This window comes from Oryzias latipes, chromosome 9 (assembly GCF_053564925.1).
Source record: "Oryzias latipes strain Hd-rR chromosome 9, Olatipes_Hd-rR_3.1".
Taxonomy (NCBI): Eukaryota; Metazoa; Chordata; class Actinopteri; order Beloniformes; family Adrianichthyidae; genus Oryzias; species Oryzias latipes.
In genome coordinates, this window is record NC_136245.1 from 19184741 (window position 1) to 19206071 (window position 21331).

Consider the following 21331-nt stretch of genomic DNA (forward strand, 5'->3'; position numbering starts at 1 on the left):
CTAGAGGAAAAGCCCCTGATGGAAAAGTACAAATCCTGACATGAAGTAGTGGTTTTTCAAATAAAAGTATCTACTCTGGGGTGGGAAATACAAACCAAAGTACAAATACGTGCTTTGTTTAAGTGTTTGGTTGTATTTTAAACACGTTTATTATTAATGAATCAATTACAAGTAGAAATCCAGGAGAGCGCGCAAACTTCCTTTGGAGCTCTGTTTGCAGGTCAGAGGGTTTACAAACCGACATTTGCCAACCAGATTGGACCTCTCCGCCCGCATTCATTTCAGTTTTGCACTGGACATCTCGGCATCCCGCGAGACAGCAGCAGTTCTTCACCCCCCAAGTCAGATTCAGCAGAGCCACACGGTACGTGGATGTCTGAAGAAGACACGACGCGCTTTCACATGCCAAGTCAAATAAAACAGGAAAAAAAAACGAGCCATTGATATTGTAGCTCAGAATAGTTGCAGTCCATCAGCTGCTGTGCGCACAAGTTGATTTGGGAAGATGCGCGTCTAAAGTTTGAGAAAGAAGCCGGCGGCTCTGACGGGAGGAGGATTTACTGTTAGAGAAAGAAGAAAAAGGAGTGGGGGGGGGGGGGGAAGAGGGGCTGTTTGATGGAGCTCCACAGCTTTGAGACAGCTTGTTAATTAAAACCCCAAGAGATGAGGCTCTGCAGCCACCGTCCATATCAGAGCACTGCTAACTATGACAGCAAGTTACTTAAAAAGCGCGCGCCTACACCCCATACTTTTTTTTCTGCCCGTCCATCACCGGCAAGCGGGGATGTGTTTTAATTCGTTCAAATCCCCATTGTGACGGGGACATCTCTTGTTTTCCCTTTTAGGAATTTATGGCAAACCTTGGATTTAGGGATAGAGCCCAAACTGTGGCTTATATACCGGGAAATGTGGCAAATTCGATTAAAAGACAGGAAGGATTTAAAAAAAGAGCCAATTAGCCCAGACAGGATGGAAGGGTATTAAAATCTTTACATTCAGCCAGAATTATTTCCAAATTCATAAAGGCTGCAGTTTCAGAAATGACTTAGAGCAGATAAGAAAGGAGGTAACAGGAAGTCAAAACAAAGGAGGAGACTGTTTGTCTGCGTGCTTTTTACTCTGTTTTTCTTTTCTTTCTTTTTTTTTTTTTAGTCTTGGCTTCTGCGCTTCTGATCAATTTCAATCGAGGCCATCTTTGTCCCCACGCATTGTTCCACCTTAATTGAACATGCAGCCCATGCTTTTGCCTGCGAGATCACTGTGTGAGTCAAATCTCAGGCAAACAAATAAGCAGAAATATTTCCAACACGTATAAGAGGGGATGATGGTCATTGTTTAAGAAGAGCAAAACTCGGCTTCCTTTCCTCCCCCGCTCCCAGACAGGCTGTTAAGAGCCCGTTGGCGGACAGTAAATGGCAGCGGGAGAAAGCGCAGATTTGGAGGGGAAGAGGTGAAACCTGACTGGGTTTGTGTCGTCCCGAGGCTGCAGGTAGGAAGCCCCTCAGTATACAAGCAGACCCGCTGTGCAGCATCACAACCGATCCAGCGGGGGTGTGGAGGACTTTCAGAACAGACTATTTATCAGTTAAATTCTTGTCTTTAAAATAGTTCTTGCAGCTACAGGAGGTTGCTTGTGACTGAAACCTGTACTTTCTCCTTCATTTGATTTATTTTTCAAAGTTAAAAACGATTAAATTCAGTTTACTTTTTGTTTTGAAAGAGGATAAATAAATTTGACATAAAAAAAAACGTTTAAATAGGCTCTTTTTATTTGCTCTGGTGTGAGAGTTGCCCTGGCAAACGCCTTATCTCCACCTAAGAAGGAGAATTTTTCCTCCTCTTATGATGTTTCTATTTTTTAACAGTTAAAATGTGAGTCTAAAAACAGAATAATTTAACAAAGTGGTTAAGTCTTGGTCTTTTCCTCATCAAATGTCACTGTCACAAATCACTGCAGATTTTTTCTGTTTCAGTCTGATCCACTAAAAGTGAATTCCCAATAAATAAAAAGACTCAAATATCTTTAAATAAAATGTTTATAAAGTTGTTTTTTTAGCGCAACAGATGCTGTAAATGTCTGTTTCTTTGTCTGCCGTTTTAGGGCTCGTTCACCTGATGGCTTTGCGGCTGCGCCTGGGCCGCGACGCGCTTTAAGACAGCTGTAAAAGGCTCTCCGAGGCTCCAGCACATTCATCAACGTCAGACGCCGACAAGCCGCTGCTTAGTGAAAGTGTAACTGCAGCAGTATATCCAAGAGTAGAGAGGGCCACTCAGCAGGCCAAACAAAGGTCCTTTTTCCTAGAGAACACCCCATTTGTGGTACAAACCTCTGCCAGCAAACATTAAAAATGTTCAATTGTTCGAGAAAACATTTTTGTTAATTGGACTTAAGTGTAGAAATGGGCTCTATTAGTCATTAATGCAGATATGATTTTTTTACTGTAAATATTTTCTGATATTTTTCTGTTTCAACCTCGTTATTTTTTGTTATTATTATAGGCTAAGATAATAATAATTATCAGTATTAGTATTAGGATTAACTGTGCAGGTGGTGGTTCTTGTAATTATTACTATCCAACTTTTTCTTTGAATATGTGATTTTTTAAAATGCTTTTCATTTTCAAACAATCCTCATCAGCTCAGATTTCGAGAAAATTCCGAGTATCTTCAGTTTACAACCTAAATGAATGCTGTTTCTGATCGATGACACAGTTTAACAAAGCATGCCGAAATGTCAGCCGACGCAGGATAATATCATTATAGGAATCTCCCCACTTTCCACAGCTTTGGAGCAGCTGCTGAAACCCCTGGTTACAAAAAAAGAGCGTGGAAAAGCCTCTCTGCTGCGCCGTGGACTGTGACTGTGGAGAGAAAGAGTGAGGGAGAGAGTGCAGGGCGGTTCTTGTGTTAGGAGGTCCAACAACACAGAGCGCCATCTAGCAAACTAAGTAACAAAAAACAGCGGAGGGTCTGTGTGCGTAAAGGTGGCTGCCTTTACGCACACAGCACGCAAGGGCACAGAGGGGCGCCACACAATGCCGCAGCTTTGCGCTCCCAGACACCTCAAACTTGAATGGAAGCCGTGGATGCTGAGGGAAGGGGGACTGCTAGGTGTTAGTGGATCGAGTGTTTATTGTTTTCAGCCAGTCAAAGTTTAAATGCGGCTCCCCGCAGGTCAGGTGATCATAGGACGGGGAAGTTTTATTATAAACTCTCAACCTTGGCAACCAATTGATGCTATCACTCAGCCCTCATTACAGCTGTGCAGCTGAGATGCAAATGTGCACCACAAACAAAACCATGCATCAGCTGCTGAGTTTATAGTTTTTAACCATGACGAAGAAAGACAAACAGGATTCACTGAAACTCTAATGTGTACAGAAGCAACATTTCCACATTTTTTCCGAAAAGGAAATTCACTTCCACTTTCATTTCATGCAAAAAGACAGCCAAGTGAGTGTTAGTAATGACAGAACAACAGCAGCATGAACAGCCTTAACGAATATAAGAACTAATAATGATGAGTAATAATGATAAAAGTCTGATCGCGAGGATAGGGGCACGAGCTCAATTAGTGCAGCAATCAATGGCGAGCGGGTGTCTCTGAAACGCAGACACTTGGTGTCATTATTCATCTCAGTCCGAGTGAGAACGGAAAGCTTACATGTAACCTGAAGCGACACTGCAGACCAAGTCAGGAGTGAACGTCACAAACAAGTCATTTTCTGCCTCATCGTCATGTAGGCTTGATACAGAATATTTCTATTAAAAAGGGTTTTACTGGAGTTTACTGAAATATTTTTTTAAATGATAAAGAATAAAAATGAATGAACCTTAAAGATTTATAGGTGACATCAATCCCTTTCTCCATGAACAGAAGAACATCATTGTATGAATGTAAAACCTACTCCCTGTCAAATAGAAAAAAACGGGTAAATGTATAAATTCAAACTTTATTGCAACATTTATTTCCTTTTTTACTGCGTCTAAGTGCTAAATCTGTTTGTAAATGCCCACAGGTAATTATATCCTCGATGAATTGTTTATTAAATATGCAATAAATAATTAAATAAAATATTACATAATTTATTTATAAAGCACTCAAAACTGTGTGTTTTTGTTTATCCTATTAATGTTACCTTCTAATGTAAGTAATTTGGGATCATTTTTGTTTCCATTTTTACATTAAAATGTGGGAGAAAATATTACCAAAAAAGGAACGTATTTGAAAAAATATAAACAATGCTCTCTTTTATTGTTATTTACGTGCCTGGTGCTGTCCCTTTTGCCTCACAGGAAAATCTTTGACATTTTCCACCATTACGCAAATTGTAGCATAGAGCCGAGCAATCAGAAAACTGCAGGTTGGCTCCATGAGAAGATTTTGTATCGGTGCCACACATGATCGCCCCACTAAGATTTCCCAGCCTGCATGGATGTGTTCTAAGAAGGAAAACTGCTGTTTCTCCACAGAAACTTTCTGATATTTTCACTTCTGCATAGACCATTTTATTTTTTTAGTAATCAGAGGGCCACTGAAGGAGTCTTTGGAAATCATCTTCCTTTGTTCACCAGAACTCTCTGTGATCCTCACTCAGCTCCTCGTTTCGTGTTTGGTGCTGCGCGAGCTCCGCAGGCCGTGCCACAGCACCGAGAGCCCACTTCATAACCCGCCTCCTGCGTGAGGAGGAAAGAGTAAAGATGTGACGGGGCGTATTTGAAGTATGACGAGCTTTGTGGTCCACTCCTTTTCAAATACACACCAGCTTTCAAATAAGCCTCTTTGGCAACCCCATGCTGACCCCCCACCACACACACATGCACCCATACCCCCTGCCACCATGACATGAATGAGCGACTGACCTTTAGGGCCGTGTCCACTCTGCGGTCCGGTTTTATCCAAATAAGACCCCCCCCCCCCCAGCTCTGTCTCATACATTGCCAGCAATTCTTTGCTGATATCATCAGCAGATGCAAATGAATTTGGATGAACTAGGGGTGCAGGGGAGTTGGGGTGGTGGCAGTGGCGTAGTCATGGACAAAATACCACACTGGCTGCAGAATGCTGCATGTGGAGAGATGGGAATATATTGAATACCCATCCACCATAACCATCCCAATTCAATATTGAAGGGGGGGGGGGGGGGGGGGAATGCACATTTCTATTCCAGACATCTTGGCTGTAAAATACCACCAAGAAAAATCGCCATTCAAATGAGATGCGTTTATTTCTGCGTGGCCTTTGAAGAGAAGAGAGGGGTCGTGTCACTCAAACGGGGGGAAAGGGCCACTCCGTTAACCCCCCCCCCCCCCCTTTCTCCTCCAGCTCCTCTCCTTCCCATTGCCCAATCCTCCCTGAGCGACCCCCACTCTCTCATCCTCCGAACATGCGCACACGCGCATGCACTTTCACTATAGCTGGGTGGCTTCGGGGGGCGACACAGACGCTAGATTGGAGCTTGGCTCCTTTAACAAGGCAGAGGAGGCACTTCTATAATCACAGCGGCTGTACGTGGGGGCAAAAAAGCATTTACAACATGGGGGAGCGGCCTAGAGTGGTCCAAGACCTGGACAAGCCAGGAAAAAAAATGTTCCATCTAATGTTTTACTCAGATCAAATCCAAGTGGTTTTCGTACTTGATGAGCTTCTCCAAACAAGAACTCCTGATTTAGGCCGATTCAGTCCTGTAAATTGACCACAACCTTTAAGTAATTATTCTCAGAAGAAAAAAAGAAAGGAAGCATCCCTTGTTGACGATTTAGTTAGTGAGCTGGCGTCCTCGCACTGCCTCCAGCGCAGCAGTGGACACGCGTTTGATGGATAGCGCTGAGTAAGATGGAGAAAGGGGGGAAAAAAGACATATTTATCAACGTGTCCTCTGAGGTGGCTGCGAGCGAGACAGAGATCCAAGCGTGGAGGGAAAGGGAGTCAGTGGGAAACCTCACACTGTCAGGAGCGGTACCTTGTGGCACACATGAAAAATACCTTTCACTGCTTCGTTTCAGTCAATCATAGCAGACATGCAGCAGACTTCCTGACAAATCCAGGTAAACACTAAAGGTAGATGGATAGATGGTTGGTTGGATGGATGGATGTCTTCCTCTCAACTCTTCTCCACAAGAAAACATATTTATTTCTTTTTTTTCTTTTCCTTAGATAATGGCTTTTTGAGCATTTACGCACAGAAAATAAAAACGCTCCCACACTCGCCACAGAGGCGTTTATCATGCTACAGCAGACCTAATATAGTCATCATAAAGAAACAGAATTAGTCTATTAAACAAATCCTCGGTAAATGACATTGGTGATTTGCAAAGAGAGGCTGGATACCTGCTAAAAGGCTCGCCAATTTATTGTCAGTGGATAACATTGCCGAAGGAGTGCAGAGGGTGTGGGCTCAGTGGATTATATCTTTACACGCATTATTCTGCTTGAGTGAGTGACTGAAAAAAGGGCTAAAAAGAAGAGGAGGAAAAAAAACGCGCAGGCAACTACAAAGATTGGACAGGCTTGAATGCGGCCTGTGTGTTTTGTCTATATAACATATTCATCCATCAAACCACGATCTGTTTGAAATGAGAAACTTCAATCAAACTTTATTTCATCATTGGAGTGAAAACTTGACAAGCAGGTTCTTAAAATCACTCATCAGGGACACATTTTTTAAGATATATACATATATACATATATATAGCTTTACATTTTGTAAAACCTCTCATTTGGGGAGTGTAACGCAGCGAAAGTGGGTCAGCAATAAATTTCGCCTCAGCGTTGATGTAATTGCAACAAAATGCTGCTGAGTAAAAAGTGAGGGGCTCGTCGACCGCGGTGGCACAGTCATGCGCCATCTGGAATGTATTAGAAAGAGAAGCCGTAATATTGCTGGAAAATCCGGTGCTATCAGGTATGGAAGCCCAGGCCTCGAATATGTTGACATAATTAGACTGTTGGGGTGTCCACATTTAATAAAAGAACACAGTTATCACAGTCTGTCTATTTTTCTTTCTTTAAATATATATAATGTTGTTTTTGTAATTTATGATGGGATGAGATGCTGGAAAAAGCAACAGGTTTTCCAGGATTTCCTCAACAGAACTTTCTGCGCACGAACCGAGTTTTTCTAATCATTTGGTGCAAATAAACATCTGGAATCTTAACAGAAAGAGCCAGAGGTTCCTCCTGAGCTGCTTGTTACATCCGATTCATCTTTAAAAAGCAAACATTTCCGGTCTTCCCTTCCCTGGTAGGTGCTGCGGTTTATTCCATCTACATGCAAACAGCTGTTGGACACGCGAGAAAAGTCACACGCTGAAGTTCAATGCCCGATTCATTTCTTGATACACACATGCAAGCCAGAACACCACCACGCAGACGCGCGCGCACACGCGCGCAGGCAGAGACGTCCACCGTCCTCCTCTCTTTTACGTATATCTCCCTCCTCCCATTTCTTTCACACTTTCCTCTCTCTTTCTCACTCACTCCCCCTGGCTTTATCCGTTTCAGTCCGAAGAACACACACGAACACTTTGTAAAACACACACACCCACACACACACTCACACTGAGAGGAAAGACAGGGAGGAAAAAATGAGAAGAACTGACACACAGGGAGATAAAGAGAGCGTCAAAATGAGCCTTACTTTTCTTTTTTTAAATCTTTTCCTGCCACGAATCTTCATCCACCCGTCGTTGACAGAGCTTGACTTGTTCCAACTGCGCGTTTTCCTCCGCGATGCTAAAAAGTCCGCAGTAAAGAAGCGCTTTAATTAATACATTTCTGGGCTGTGTCCCGAACCCAAAAGCTTTAGAGAGGGGAGAGGAGTGCAGATTGAGACATATTGAGCCCGCTTTAAAAGGATCATTTCATCATGTGGGTGGTTGGGACACACAAAGTTTGGACCCGTGACTGGCATTCCGGAGAGACATGCATATTTTAAAACAACAAAGCAAGACAGAGACCGGGGGCCCCGGGGTGGGAGGGGAGAAAACTTAGCACCAAGTTACTATCAGATGAACAGCTGTCATTGTTGGGCCAGACTTGAGTGCGTATTAAGATAGAGTTGTCTGAAAAAACACTAAAACATGTCAAACCGTTTCTTTAAATTGCATTTCAACTCCTACAAAATATTAATCTATTTGTTTAAAAAATGCACACAACTGAAAAAAACGACATTTTTTAAGTAGCTACAAATGTTACTTAGATTTGTAAAAAGTTCAAACATTTGCAAAAGTTTTTTTCTCTTAATGTAATAAAGTCAGTGCAAACTTCTGAATGGAAGTTTTATTTTCTTTCACGAGCACTCCAAACAGATTCCTTACCCTTAGAATACCTAAGTAATAGAAGTTAATGTTGCACTTTACAACGTCTCCATCCATTTTGTCACGTCACACACAATTGTATCTCTCTCAAGCAAAGCCAGTGTGCTTAGCGCTGTCACTTTTGCACAGCTTTTACAACTTCACCCCCCTCCCTCTGGTTTTTTTCTCTTTCTTTCTGCCTTACTATAAGCTTTTTTCCCTTCTTTCTTTTGCGAGGGGTCCATTCTCGCGAAAGGAGTGGAGAGGGCATAAATAAAATGTGCTGGCTGTGACGAGAGATCTGTCCGCTGGAAATGAAGGGCCAGGGGGGAAGAAGACAAAGGGGGGAAAATGCATGCAGTGGTGTAGAGCTGGATATCTCTGTTAGTTGTCAGCGTTTAGTCCATGGCTGTGGAATGCTAATGAGTGAGGTCTCTTTCCCTCTCTCTCTCCATCTCTCTGTCTTTAAGCCCCCTCCTCCTTCCCGCCACCCCGCCTTCTCGTTCTCTCAGGGAGAAAAAGCGGATCGATAACTGACCCAATGGTTTTGGCCAATGCTTTATTTATCTCGCCAGGCAATGATATTATCAGCCTTGGACGTTATATACAGCAAACGTCTTCCTAAATCAACACAAAGAGATCCGCTTACACAGCGGATCTCTCCCTCTCTTCTCTCCCTCCAACACGCTGACGTACCGTAGACACGCGCTTTTTACGCACGGGCTTTCAAGGAACGTGTCCGCGCACAAACGCAGGCAAATATCTTCCTAACGTATGAAAAATTATCCCATTACTCTGCGCACAATCGTGGTGGCGGCTGCGCGTGCACAAAGGCGCGTGGGCGCGCGCGTAAGCAGGGAGGCTTTCCCTTGTGTTACATTCACGGCTATGGGCTCATTTGTTACCCTGAAGGCCTGGATTTTATCCATGGCTTCAAGGTTGCCGATGCGGTCTGCGGACAGACCCCACGATATGCCTCCACATCAACTGCTTATATTTCCAATAACGCAAAAAACTCAGACCTGATGCTGAAAGACACCAGATATTTCCGATAAATGCCTTTAATTTATAACATTAGTCTTCGCCGTGCGTTCAAAGCCATTTTACAAGCTTGCGTGAATGAGCTTCGCAGCAAACACGGCAGAGCACTTGTCCTGCTCGCGTTGTCATCATTTTTACGCGCAAGACAACATGAGAAATAAGCCATGTCACACTTCAGAGGGGATCCCATTCATACTCTCAGCCTCTATTTGGAAATAGTTATTGTCTCAAACAACAGTATTTGTCAATGTGACCGGCATAGCCGGGAAGCTATAAGTGAAATGTAGTGACGTGTGACGCCAATAGGACGTTTCCGCTGCTGCAGAACACAGGCGCTTTGCATTGAGTTTTTTTTCTTTTCTTTTTTTGGTGAAATAGGCCCGCTGACAACTTAGGATAATAAATGTTTCGCTTTCAGACAGATATCCCAAACGTGAAATCGCACCCAGCTGCTTGTGTAAAGCAAACAAATAGCCCCCTGTGTTAGGAGCCCTCCACTTGTGGTTTGATGAATGAAAGCAGACAAAGGTAAATGGTTCTTTAACTCATTTTGCAGCAACACTTTGGTAACAAGAGTTTCCGATATTACAGAGACACGAATGGAGCCTACAGTGTACCACACATATCCATCTCTCTTACGCACAGCGCTTCTGGGGCAAACTGACGGCGCCTTTACTTTTCTCCTTGTAGACAATTTTCTCTTATTTCTTTTGTGTGATTAATGGTAATTGACGCTGTCGGCAGATTGAAAAATAAAGAAAATACTGCTGTTATTTAAAGCACATCATCGGGATGTTTGAAATATTACATCATACGCTGTCAAAGAGAGGAGGAAGGAAATTAGTCTGCTGCTTAAAACACATTTTTACTTTCTTAGAGTCCTCGTGTGTTTTGCTTGTATTGCCTCGACTGAAACGTTAATTAGGAACACATGGCACCATTTCATTTGTTTTTCAACCACTGCTTTATATAGCCTGCAGGGTTACAATTGTATAACAGAACGCTCTCAGCTAGAAGATAAAGGATAGTTACTCTGGAGGGATTCAGCATATGTGGAGACAAGCAGCTGAAATCTGAATGGAATAAACTAGCATTAGTCCGAAGCCACGAAAACTGTTGGGAAGTCACGCACTATTAGAAAAAATATATAAATCCCAATTTAAAGAAGATGATTATGATTTCTTTTAGATAAAAAAAAACATTTTTTATTAAGTAATGGTTTGTTTGGAGACAGAAACCTTCTGTTTTGTCTTCATTTTGCAAATCTGCAGTTGAATGAGCACTTTATGTATTTATTTTTGTTCGACCCTCCTCGGTTCAGATCATCTTATATCCAGCCAGGAGCAACATTTAGAAAGGGGAAAAGCCCATTAGGTTGTTATTTTGAAACTGTATCGTGACCTAACGCTCCGAGAGAATCATCACATCCACAACAAGGAAACGACAATCCAATCTGCAAAAGCACCAGCTGCGTACTCGTCGATTTGAAGCCACAAATGTGCGGGAAAGACATGATTGTGTGAGAGCATCTGAGGACATGCTGGAGCACAGCTTACGTCTTTCCTCGAGAACCACTCACCTCTTAATAATTTACTACTTTTGAAAAAAAAGGAGAAAAAAAAAAACGATGCGGAATCCAATAAAAACAAACATGGTAAAAGACGTTTCAGAGCCTCTTGTCTTCTGCCCATTAACACTGTGCGTCAGCAGGCAAAGATGTAACACGTTTAGTGATGAGAAAAGGGACCACCAGACAAACTTAATAAACATCGAGTCCCAACATCCATGTTTGGTTCTAAATCGCGTTTATGTTATTCAAATTGGATCATTGAGAGAAATAACTTTATCTTTTGTGGACACAATTGTGACAAAAAGGATGAAGTTGATGTGTAAACGTTATAGGACAGAAATTGTGTGACCCATCAATGTTCTTCCAAATGTGTCAGTAAAAAAAAAATACACCCCACACACCTCTGCGCGCGCACACGCCTCTACCTCTTCTCATTCGTCTCAGCGCAGGTTCCATGGTCTCCCTTTCTTTCCCTCCATTCCCACTCAATGCACCACACTTGGTGCTCCTATCGACCGGCTTACATGCTGTAAAATACATTTTCCAGATTGATCACGCATATCACAGCGGCTTTTCAACGGGGCCTAACCCTTTTGCCAAAATGACGCCCACATCAGTGCTGAAGCATGCAGTGCACTGTCAAGACTGAGGTTTTTTTTTTTAAAGAATGGGGCCGAGGGGTGGGTTGGAGGGGGGTGTGCAGGGTTGGGGTGTTTAGTTTGTGTGAATTCACCTTGATTAACCCACGAGAGGAAGAGCAGAGGTGGCCGCTGTGCAGTGCGCATGGCTTTCAATCCCGTCTAGAATACGAAACATTAATGCTCCCACTGCAGGCTGGCAGAAATATCACCTCCTCTCATGTATTGTTCTCCCTCTTTGCAAATCGACAATGCCAGCTAAAGTCATTGTCTTTGAAAATATGAGGAGTGCGCCTGTTTTGTAATCGCCACACTTAATTTCGTGGATCACCGTGTTCTGAGGCAGGTGGGAAGAAGGGGGGGGGGCAAACAGGGCTTTTGGGATGTTTCTGACTGAGTAACTGCAGGTTTGAGAGATACAACAGATCCCCATTGGATGAATTCAAAATAAACATAAATAAACAGGAACAAGACATTTGTTCTCATAGGAAAATGCTTGAGAATGAGACATCGTTGCCTATTTCTTTTTAATAGTACAGTCACCATCACACAACTTTATCAACCGACCTTTCTGCAAAAAAGCTGCATCATGGAGTAAGCAAATTGAAGGCAACAACCAATAAGTTCAAGAAACAATGAAAGTTTTCAAGACGAAACAAACAAAATGTATTTGAAATGATATATTAAAAGTGCTTTTTGATTTTCAGGTCTCTCCTCTTTGACGATGATCGACTCCACGCGCTCTCACAGCCCGGGGAAAAGGCGCCCCAGACATCCTGGAGTAAAAATGTCAGTAAAAATGTCCTGGAGGTCAGTTTGCTGCAGTTGCAGGTCCATCAATTGTTGAAAAAAAAGTTCAGCCATCAGTGGTGATATTATCACAGCGATTAGACTGTTTCTTATTTGTCTAAATCTCTTTATTTTTCTGTTTTTTAGATTCTCACTTCAATTTTAATTCTTGGAGAACATAGCTTCGACAACATATATCGCACTCATTATAAGAAGCAAAAGGTTATATCAAAAATTATTAGTATAGAATCACAGAAACCCTGGTTTAGAACCAGAAAAAATACAAAACAGAGAGGTACATAGACACAGGACAATTCTTATAATTGCTTGGAAACATTATTTTCCCGCTAAGTCTTGATTCTTTTTTTTTCTTACTGCGCATATGATGTTTTTCATTTTATTTGTATTTTTTTTACAAAAAAAGGAAAATAAAGACTAGTATTTTACAAAATGAAGAGTATTGTTCTTGAAGATGAGGGTGGATTTACACAGGTGTAAAGTCCAGTTCCGATATTTTCTGTACATAATGTATTCCATCACAGTTCCAGAAGACAGAAAAAAAGTAATGTCTTCCAAGTTTGTCAGAAAACGTCCTATATATAGTCTTCTTGAAGAAGGATTGGGTGGGTGGTGGTGGTGGTGGGGGAGGTGCTGTATTTTGGTCCTTTTTTCCTCTTTCTTATGAGGATCATTGGATGGACATGTAAGGCCAGTTGAAGCTGCTCCCGGATAATAGCATATCCCTGATGAGGGTTTCAATAGGAGTTTTACCTACCAAGCGGACGAAGAACAGCTGCTCGATTACCGAGGAGGAGACGGTGCGCAGAGAGGGCAGCCGCAGGAGGAGCTTGCCAAAGCGGCTGGGTTGGTTCGGGTATTGGCTCCTCACGTATTCCTCCAGGGCGCACTGGGATTTCTCTTGTAGACTTTCGATGTGAGCAGCGTCCGACAGGCCGCAGGCGTCTGAGGGACACACAGCAAAAACATTGTGGTCAGGCTATTGAGTTCTCTGAGGCCAGCGCGTTCAGGAAAAGTGACCAAACGTAATTCTAATGTATGCATTTCCTGAAACAAGTAGAAGAACAACAGAGGGAAATATATATATAAATATATTTCTAACTATGTCAGGCCACCAGGCTTGCAGAGAAAGTGCATCTGAGGTGATCTAACTTAAAAAAAGACACACAGAAGTTTTCTTTTTCTTATTTTGCTCCCCCAATTTCCACCCCATTCAATCTGATACCCAATTTCCTTCGCGCAAAAGCTTAGTGGTTATCATTCAGCCCCCGCCATTACGCGTTATTGACAATGTGGAATGAACAAACAAGCTGCCCAAACATGCGACATCACACTGAGCGCAGGGGACTGTCATACAGAATAAACAAGGGGCCTGCTGCCGGGTAGGGGACGCACAACTCAGTGGAGGGCATCGCCGTCTGTGCTCACAGCAATCAGGGGGAAATATAGAGCTAAAATGTCAGAGTTTTTGTAAGTGCAGAGTGAGGGGCGGTGGGCCATAAGAGGAAGGCAGGCTGCAGCTTCGGTGGCCGCGGTTCTTTATGTCTGCACTCCAGGGATTAAAGGTATAAGGCAACATAAACGGCACTGATGAATCTGAAATTACTCTGGATGTAATGTGACCTAATTACTCCGCAGTAAGCTGTTAAGTGATTTCGCCGCTCTTCTCTCCATAGACCACTCTTGGCCTGTTTTTATTCCACGTAGCCTATAGGACAGACTTCTGAAAGCAATCGAATTTATTAGAGTTGAGGAAGTCAATAGTCGCATTGGAGCGACATGAAATGTCAGGAAACAGGGCAGGCGCGCTCCGAAGCAGACTGGTGACTTCTGCTGCGTAACAGGGCAAACGCCTGCAAGGTTTTTAAGAATCTAACACGTCCTTCCTGTTGTAAAACGATCTGTTTTTCACCCGAGCACTCATATGTCTTCTTCTGCTTATTATAAAGAGGTGGAAACGCACGCTGCGTAACCGCTGGCATACACGGTCCCACATGAACACCGAGCTGTCCTCAGAAGAGCCTGCTTTTGTAGGAACTGCACATGAAAGAGCGTTTTGGTTTTCCAGCACTATGCACTGAGCAGCAGACACGGGCTTTTAAGCCCTTTCTTAATTTCTCTGCGCTATAACTCACTATAGCCAGACACAATAACCTTTTGAACCCGGGGGCAACGCTGAGATCTCGGGGTGATTTAATGTGACCTCAGCGCGGCCGGTCAGAGCCCCCTGTATGCAAATCCCCCTGGATTAACGCTGAGTGCGTCTTTTAACATCTACAACCAATCGATGGAGCTTCTAATAATTACATTTGGAATTTTCGGCGAGGCTAAAATAGCGCGGGATTTTGGCGACAAAAGAAAAGTATCTTCGATTATGGGCAGCATGTGAACGCATCAGGATAAAGCAGCCCAAAGACACCCCACAGCTCTCCATCAGGCCTCCCTGCGCCCCACAAGCTCAATGGGCAGAAAGAAAGGCAATCTTCCACATCCAAAAGCAGCACATCTTCTTTTGCAAGTTACTGCATGTATGGATAACGAGTTAATGTAAGACAATGATCCAGATCTGCGGGGAAAATACTTTACCCTGGCTACCATTGTTTATGCATCAAATGCTGACAAGGCTGCTGTTATTAAAGGCAAACAATCCACACTGATCCTGCCGAAGAGCCACGTGACTTTCTCTACAGCCGACACCAGTTGTAGCCCATCACGCTAACTAAATGATCTGTTAGAAAACATGGGGGATGCTCATGTGCACATGGATTTCTTCTTCTTCTTTAGTTTCTTTTAATTTTATTTATTTATTTATTTTTTGGCCTCTGAGTCAACTGGAGTGAAGAACCGAGTCTCCGCGCCACAGAAAGAGACGTGCAAACGAGTCTCGGCACACGGTTACAGAGGAGGGGCGAGGGCGCACAGGAACACACCAGTTAACCGCGGTGGGAAATGGATGAAGTAACGCATTTTGATTATGCAATAAATAAATAAATAAATAAATAAATAAATAAATAAATAAATTGACTGCACCTCCCACAGACTTTTTGGTACCGAATTGCCCAAAATCCGTAAAACGTTTACTGTTTTGCCATGATTTTGTGCGTAAAAAATATAGGCATGATTACTCAAGTAAAAAATAAAAATAAATAAAAAAAATTTGAAACAAAAAAACAACATAGAAAACTGAACGGGAACACACTTTGAATGTTTATATATACCATTTCAGCTTTTTAAAAGTTGTACAAATAAAAAAATATATTTTTGAAGAATTTAACTACCTGATCCAAACATATGTTGGTATTAAAGTATACACAATATATTTAATTTAAAAATAAATATATAATATAATATAATATAATATAATATAATATAATATAATATAATATAATATAATATAATATAATATAATATAATACGTTTTATAGAAAATATCAAGTTTCTTTGTTTAAGTTTAGGGAACAAAATTGATTAAATATTTTTAAAAAACATAAACAGATATTAGATTCTGTGATTAAATTCAAAACAATTTATTTACAATTGTTTGAAATATTTTAAATATTTCCAAATTTTACCAGAATTTCAAACTACAATAAAACTGACCATTTCGTCATCAATCGTGCCATGCAGGGATTTCTGTCTTTCTTTCTCTTTTTTTTTTTTGGTGTTGGCCAGATAAATAATAAGCAACTGCTGACAAAAGGTTTTAGAAAGTTTAGATACCGTTTTGGCCACTGAGAACTGTGTTGCCCTTCCTTTTTTCCTTTCACAACAAACTTAACTTGACCTGTAAAAATAATAATTAAAAAAAAGCCCAGACTGCTCCACATAGAACTCCAAAACCACATCTGAATTACGCACAAGATTTAGGACTATTCACCATGTCAGCCATCAATTAAGCTATCATCAATGTAGGTTAGTTTTAAAAACTTCAGCTGATTACTTTTCAAAGCCGCCTGACACAAGTAACTATCCTCAGTAACTAAGAAAATTAATAGGTCGGCTAAGATTAATCTACTAATAACTTATGTTATTAAGTGCGGCTCTGTGTCCTACAGAGGCGAAGCCCTGACGCATCAGACTTGCATGATCTTTTTTGATCTTAGTCTGTTAGGGATTATTTCCTGCCCCCGAAGACATATGTTTGTACTGGAAAAACAGGGATAAAGGCATGCTGCGACATTCATAAACGCATCAGCTGTCATAAATCACCCCCAGACTGACTATTTCATCTCTGAGCGCCACTATGACACCTGTTCCAAAACGTTGGGAGTCCAACTATTGCCTATTTAAAATGTAGTTCAGATACCTTCAAAAAACTTGCTTATTTAATATTAACAGTATTTGCTACACAATTGTGACTAATTTCGGGTTTCAGGGAGGGGCACTTGATCTGTTTACATGCGGGTCCAAGTGACAGGGGGTGCGTTGAGGTGGATATGTGGCAGGAAGTTGACAAGACAGCATTTCTTTGGGCACACCAGCATCTCGTGACCAGTCCACATCTGACAGCAACACTCCTGACGCCACTGCGCCCATCGCTGCCGTGACCAGAACAGGCCCCCAGTTTGAGATCACAGACATGATCCTGTGTTGACATTTCTGGACACCCACCTGATGTGAAAAGCACGATCGCCTTGAGGCAGCTGTACTCTGCCGAGTCCACGTGCAGGGTCTTAAGCTTCTCCACTTGTTCCTGGAAGATCCGGATGTGATCCATGAAAGCCACGACGCGGTCCGCGGACATCGGGGAAGCGTGGAGGCCCGCTGCAGCGAGCAGAGGGGCCACGTGCAGAGGCATGGAGCATTGGGCCGCGTTAAGAACAAACAACTCGCTCCATGTCAGCCTGAGAAGGGACACCTGGTCGGTGATCTGCAGGTCGGGAAAGAAAGGGATGTTTCTCGCCCACTCCACGGCGCTGAAGAGCAAACGAGCCGCCAGCTCGCAGATGTTCTCGATGCCCATGATATTGTTGGGCTGCATGCACTGGCTCCCGTACCGGGACGTCGGGTAAGGCTCAGCCCGCAGCAATAACGAGATGTATCCGGACAGATAGCAGTGGCCATTCAGAGGGTCTCCGTTTGTCAACGCGTACTGGCCTGGGTTGGGTTGGGTTGGAGGCATTCGTCCTCGCTGAACCGCTGACAAAAAGAAAGGAAATAAAGAGGAAATGTGCATCCAGGACTGGTAAACATTATCCACGAGGATTACAGCCGAAAAGCAAGCTCCAGCTAGTATGTCCCCCTCCCCCCTTTTTTACCAAACTGGCATGCAGTGAAATAAACAACTGATGATAGAACTTAGCAAATTATTCTATCGACAGTCTAGAAACACACAACGTGCCCTTTTATCTTTACCCCAAGTCTGAGAGCAAAACAGCTTTCATCTAACAAATTCCTCATCATCCATATTACAATAGGTCAGCAGTCGAGCTTGTGTTCCTGCTCTAAATTTACGCGCAATTGTGCTTATTAGAATTATTACAAACTGTGTCCATAAATGCCACAAATGCGATTGATAATTGGCATTAAATGCAGCCACAAATGCACATTTTGTTCAGATCAAAAGGTCAGCTGCGAATCAAAGCAATCCAATCCGCGTTTTTTTTGTCCTTTTTGGATTCAAAAAGAAAATATGAAGGTGATTCAGCGCATATTATACGCGGGATTATAGTGTTCTCTGCAAATAATAGACTTAACTGAGGGATGTCTGCATCAATTGGAATCAAACACTTGACGTGGCTATGAAAGTTGTACGGCCTGTTAATGCAGCAGTGAGCACAACAATGAGCCATGGGCAAGTTCAGCGGCAGGATTCGGTGTGTCTGAGCAGGAGGAGACGTGGATTTGGCGAATGGCCGTTTTCCACGATGACGCAGCCAGGATCCAAATCCTGCTGTACATTTAGAAATGTGTAAGCCTGTGCTTAAGGGACTGCTAGGGATGGGACCATTAGCCTCTCTCTCTCCCTCTCTTTCTCTCTCTCTCACACACACACACACACACACACACACACACACACACACACACACACACACACACAACTACACGCACACAAGCCCACCTCTTACAAACACTCACGCGCACACACACTCTCCGACATGTTCACATGTAAGGATAATTCACGATTCTGCGCCATAACCTGCATATCAAACAGGCTAAACTAGAACATTTAAAAACAAAGGTCAGCTGGACGAGACGCTTTGTTCAGACGGCCTGCCTCCATGAGCATCACTGCTGCTGCTGCACACTATACCCCCCCCCCCTCCACTACCACCAAAAATAAAATAAAAAGCCTTCATGTAAACATGGATCAAAAAGGAGTCTGCAGTGCACGCCCGGCTAGAGAGCGCCTCTGACCTTAATGCAACATGGCAGCCCTGCGTGTCTGCACTAAAGAGTAAGCTTAAATATTCACCTTCCCGCCGCATTCCCACTTTTAAACACTTCTTCAGCCGGCAGTATTGGCACTGATTTCGGTGGTGCTGGTCAATGGGACAGTTCCTATTGGCACGACATGAGTAGGTTAAGTTCCTCCGTACACTCCTCTTGAAGAAACTTTTGCATCCCTCGCAGGTGAACTGGCCGTAGTGTTTGCCGCTCGATTTGTCTCCGCAAACCACACATTCAATATGCTGCTGACTTTGTCCAGAATTCTGACTCCCCTTGTCCCCGGCGGTCCCCGGCGTGGACGGGGGTCCCGGCTGGCTGGGGGTCTGCGGAGTGTGCGGCGCCGCCGACGCCGCTTGCTGCTGCTCCCTCGCCGGCTGCGCTGCTGGGTTGGGGCCGTTCGGAGGTCCTCCGGCCACGTCTTCCTGCGGATCTCGCCAGACGCTAACTACCATTGCCATATCTCGGCCACGGAAAGTGCTATAAAGCGAAATGGTCGCTGATGTAGATATAGCGCAGAGGGGAGAAAAAAAAAGAGATCTCAAAAGACGGGGCAGTGCAAAGTCAAATCGGTGCACGCAATCTCATATGGGGTTAAAAAAAACGGCGATCAATACATTCAAAAGCAGGAGGGCGACTGGAGAGGCACCCGATCAGGATTTGCAAGTGTCGGGAGGCCAGTTCCAAGGTAAATTGCAGTCAGCCATTCAGGAATCCCTAATCTTGTAGGAAAACCAGAGTCCAGACGTAACAAATTGCAGTTAGATGCTGAATAGCCACAGAGGAAAGGCAGGATTCACGTAGACGCAGGAACAAGTACAAAAAAGAAGAAGAAGAAAAAAAAGAAGAAAAAAAAAGAAAACCTTGTTGGAAAGAAATGCGATCCAAAGTGCAGCGGAGATAAATTCCTTTCTCCTCTTCCTCCTCTTGCTCCTTTACACTCCCGTCTTCGTCGCGCAGGAGGGCAGGAAAAAACTGAAGAGCTGGATTTTTTTTTACATCTATATATTCTTAAATAAGGCTCGTCATCTCGCCCAGCAGCGGAAGAAAATCGCGTCGCCGAAAGAAGTGCCCATGTATAGTTTCACTCCTCTCCAGCAGGAGGAATGGATACGAAGAAGAAAATGTAAAAAAAGAAGAGCAAAAACACCAAATACTAATAGAATATGCAAGACGAAGGAGAGACCCAAAAAATGAATGCGCTTAAACGGGAGGACCAGCAGAGCAATGTTTCCGAAACGGGGGATCTGCGCGAATGTCTGTATATAGTGAACTTTGACACTACTATTGAAACTGACACGTTTCTATGGAGATCGCTGCGCCTTATATGGTGCTCATGTCAAGGAGCCAAGAGAGGGGCTGCTGGAGACTGATAATCAAAGGCGACTGACTGGCCAGAGCCCTGCATAGAGGAGGAGGAGAGGAGGAGAGGGGGGACAGAGGGAGAGAGAAAATGGGAGGCTGAGGTTATAGCCAAGCCCTCTCTGTTTCTCTATTGGTTAGAATCCCCCTCCGCTTATCCACTGCAAAAAGTGACCATCTCAGAAGTCATCCAGTCTCGTGTTCGGATGTGAAAATGTGATTTTATTCGTAAAATACAGCAGGAACCGTGCATCTGGGTTTGAAATACACCTCCTTGTGTTTACAGTTGGAGAATGTTTTTTACGCCAATATATCGGAGTCCAGAGATGGGGGGGTGGGGGGATTTCTGTTGGAAATACATAGGCTGCGTAAAGGCGCATGATGGATCGACTGGTGTCGGGATCCAGGAAAGGCATTACGCGTCGAAATGGAAGCTTGTGTCCGCCTTGTGATACCAAGCCTCGGCGCTGCACTGAGCGCCGTTTGAGGCGTGGATATTTTTTACAGCGCTGCCATCTACGGCTGGAGGGGCTGGGGGGAATGGAGAGAGGGAGGGAAGGGAAGGGGGGCGGCGGTGTGAGTGTGTGTGTGTGTATGGGGGGTGCTCTGACAGGCGCAATTTACATTGAGCTCGCCCCGCGCTGCTATTTACTTTGAAACCTGATTAGTATGGGCCGTCTATTGTCACCAAAAAGAGGAAGAAACCCTGGATAGAATAGCGAAAAAAGAAGAAAAAAGCGGGGTAAAGGCAAGAGAGGACAAAGCTTTTACGCTTGACAAATAAACGAAAAGCAGCGAAACACCACTCTGCCTCAGATATTGCCCAAAGTTTCGGACCAGTCTGTGTGGAACTGTTGTCTTTATTTTAGGAATAAGTGACATCTTCTTTTTGGTTCAAATTGATTTCTTCTGTTCACACGCTGTTTTGTCCTTGGCGTGCGCATTGCGGTACACACCGCCGTCTGTGAATGGCACAGTTCTGCTCATTAAAACTTACCATTTAGTTTAGATTTAACATAACATAAAGAAAAAAAATATCACAGGAAAAAATAATGCACATTTGTACTGTACAAACGGCGGGTCTTGCAAATGAGCCGAACATCTCTAACAAGATAAGCTGTTTTGGATTATTTCTAAAGTCCTATAGACTGCAGACGGTGGCACGTTGTGTCCTAATATTGACAGTAATTCAAAATGAAATGAAGTTACGGGGGATTTGCATGGGGAT

General features: G+C 43.4%; 1 protein-coding gene across 1 annotated transcript; it reads right to left on the bottom strand.

The window, feature by feature from the left end:
- Window positions 1-12057: 12057 nt before the first annotated feature.
- nr2f1a (nuclear receptor subfamily 2, group F, member 1a) lies at window positions 12058-20154 on the bottom strand. The gene is made up of 3 exons (XM_023958538.2): window positions 18770-20154; window positions 16966-17493; window positions 12058-13299 (listed from the first exon to the last, which is right to left on the bottom strand). Exons 1-3 carry the CDS (start codon window positions 19200-19202, stop codon window positions 13025-13027), a joined length of 1236 nt encoding a protein of 411 aa, XP_023814306.1. The 5' UTR covers window positions 19203-20154; the 3' UTR covers window positions 12058-13024.
- Between the last annotated feature and the right edge of the window lie 1177 nt (window positions 20155-21331).

Excerpts from the sequence above, each read along its gene's own strand:
- nr2f1a (XM_023958538.2), bottom strand. The coding sequence starts at position 19,202 with ATGGCAATGGTAGTTAGCGTCTGGCGAGATCCGCAGGAAGACGTGGCC. Across the intron at positions 17,494-18,769 it reads AGTGGGAATGCGGCGGGAAG|CGGTTCAGCGAGGACGAATG; the intron begins GTGAATATTTAA and ends TCTTTTTGTCAG. Across the intron at positions 13,300-16,965 it reads GATCGTGCTTTTCACATCAG|ACGCCTGCGGCCTGTCGGAC; the intron begins GTGGGTGTCCAG and ends TGTGTCCCTCAG.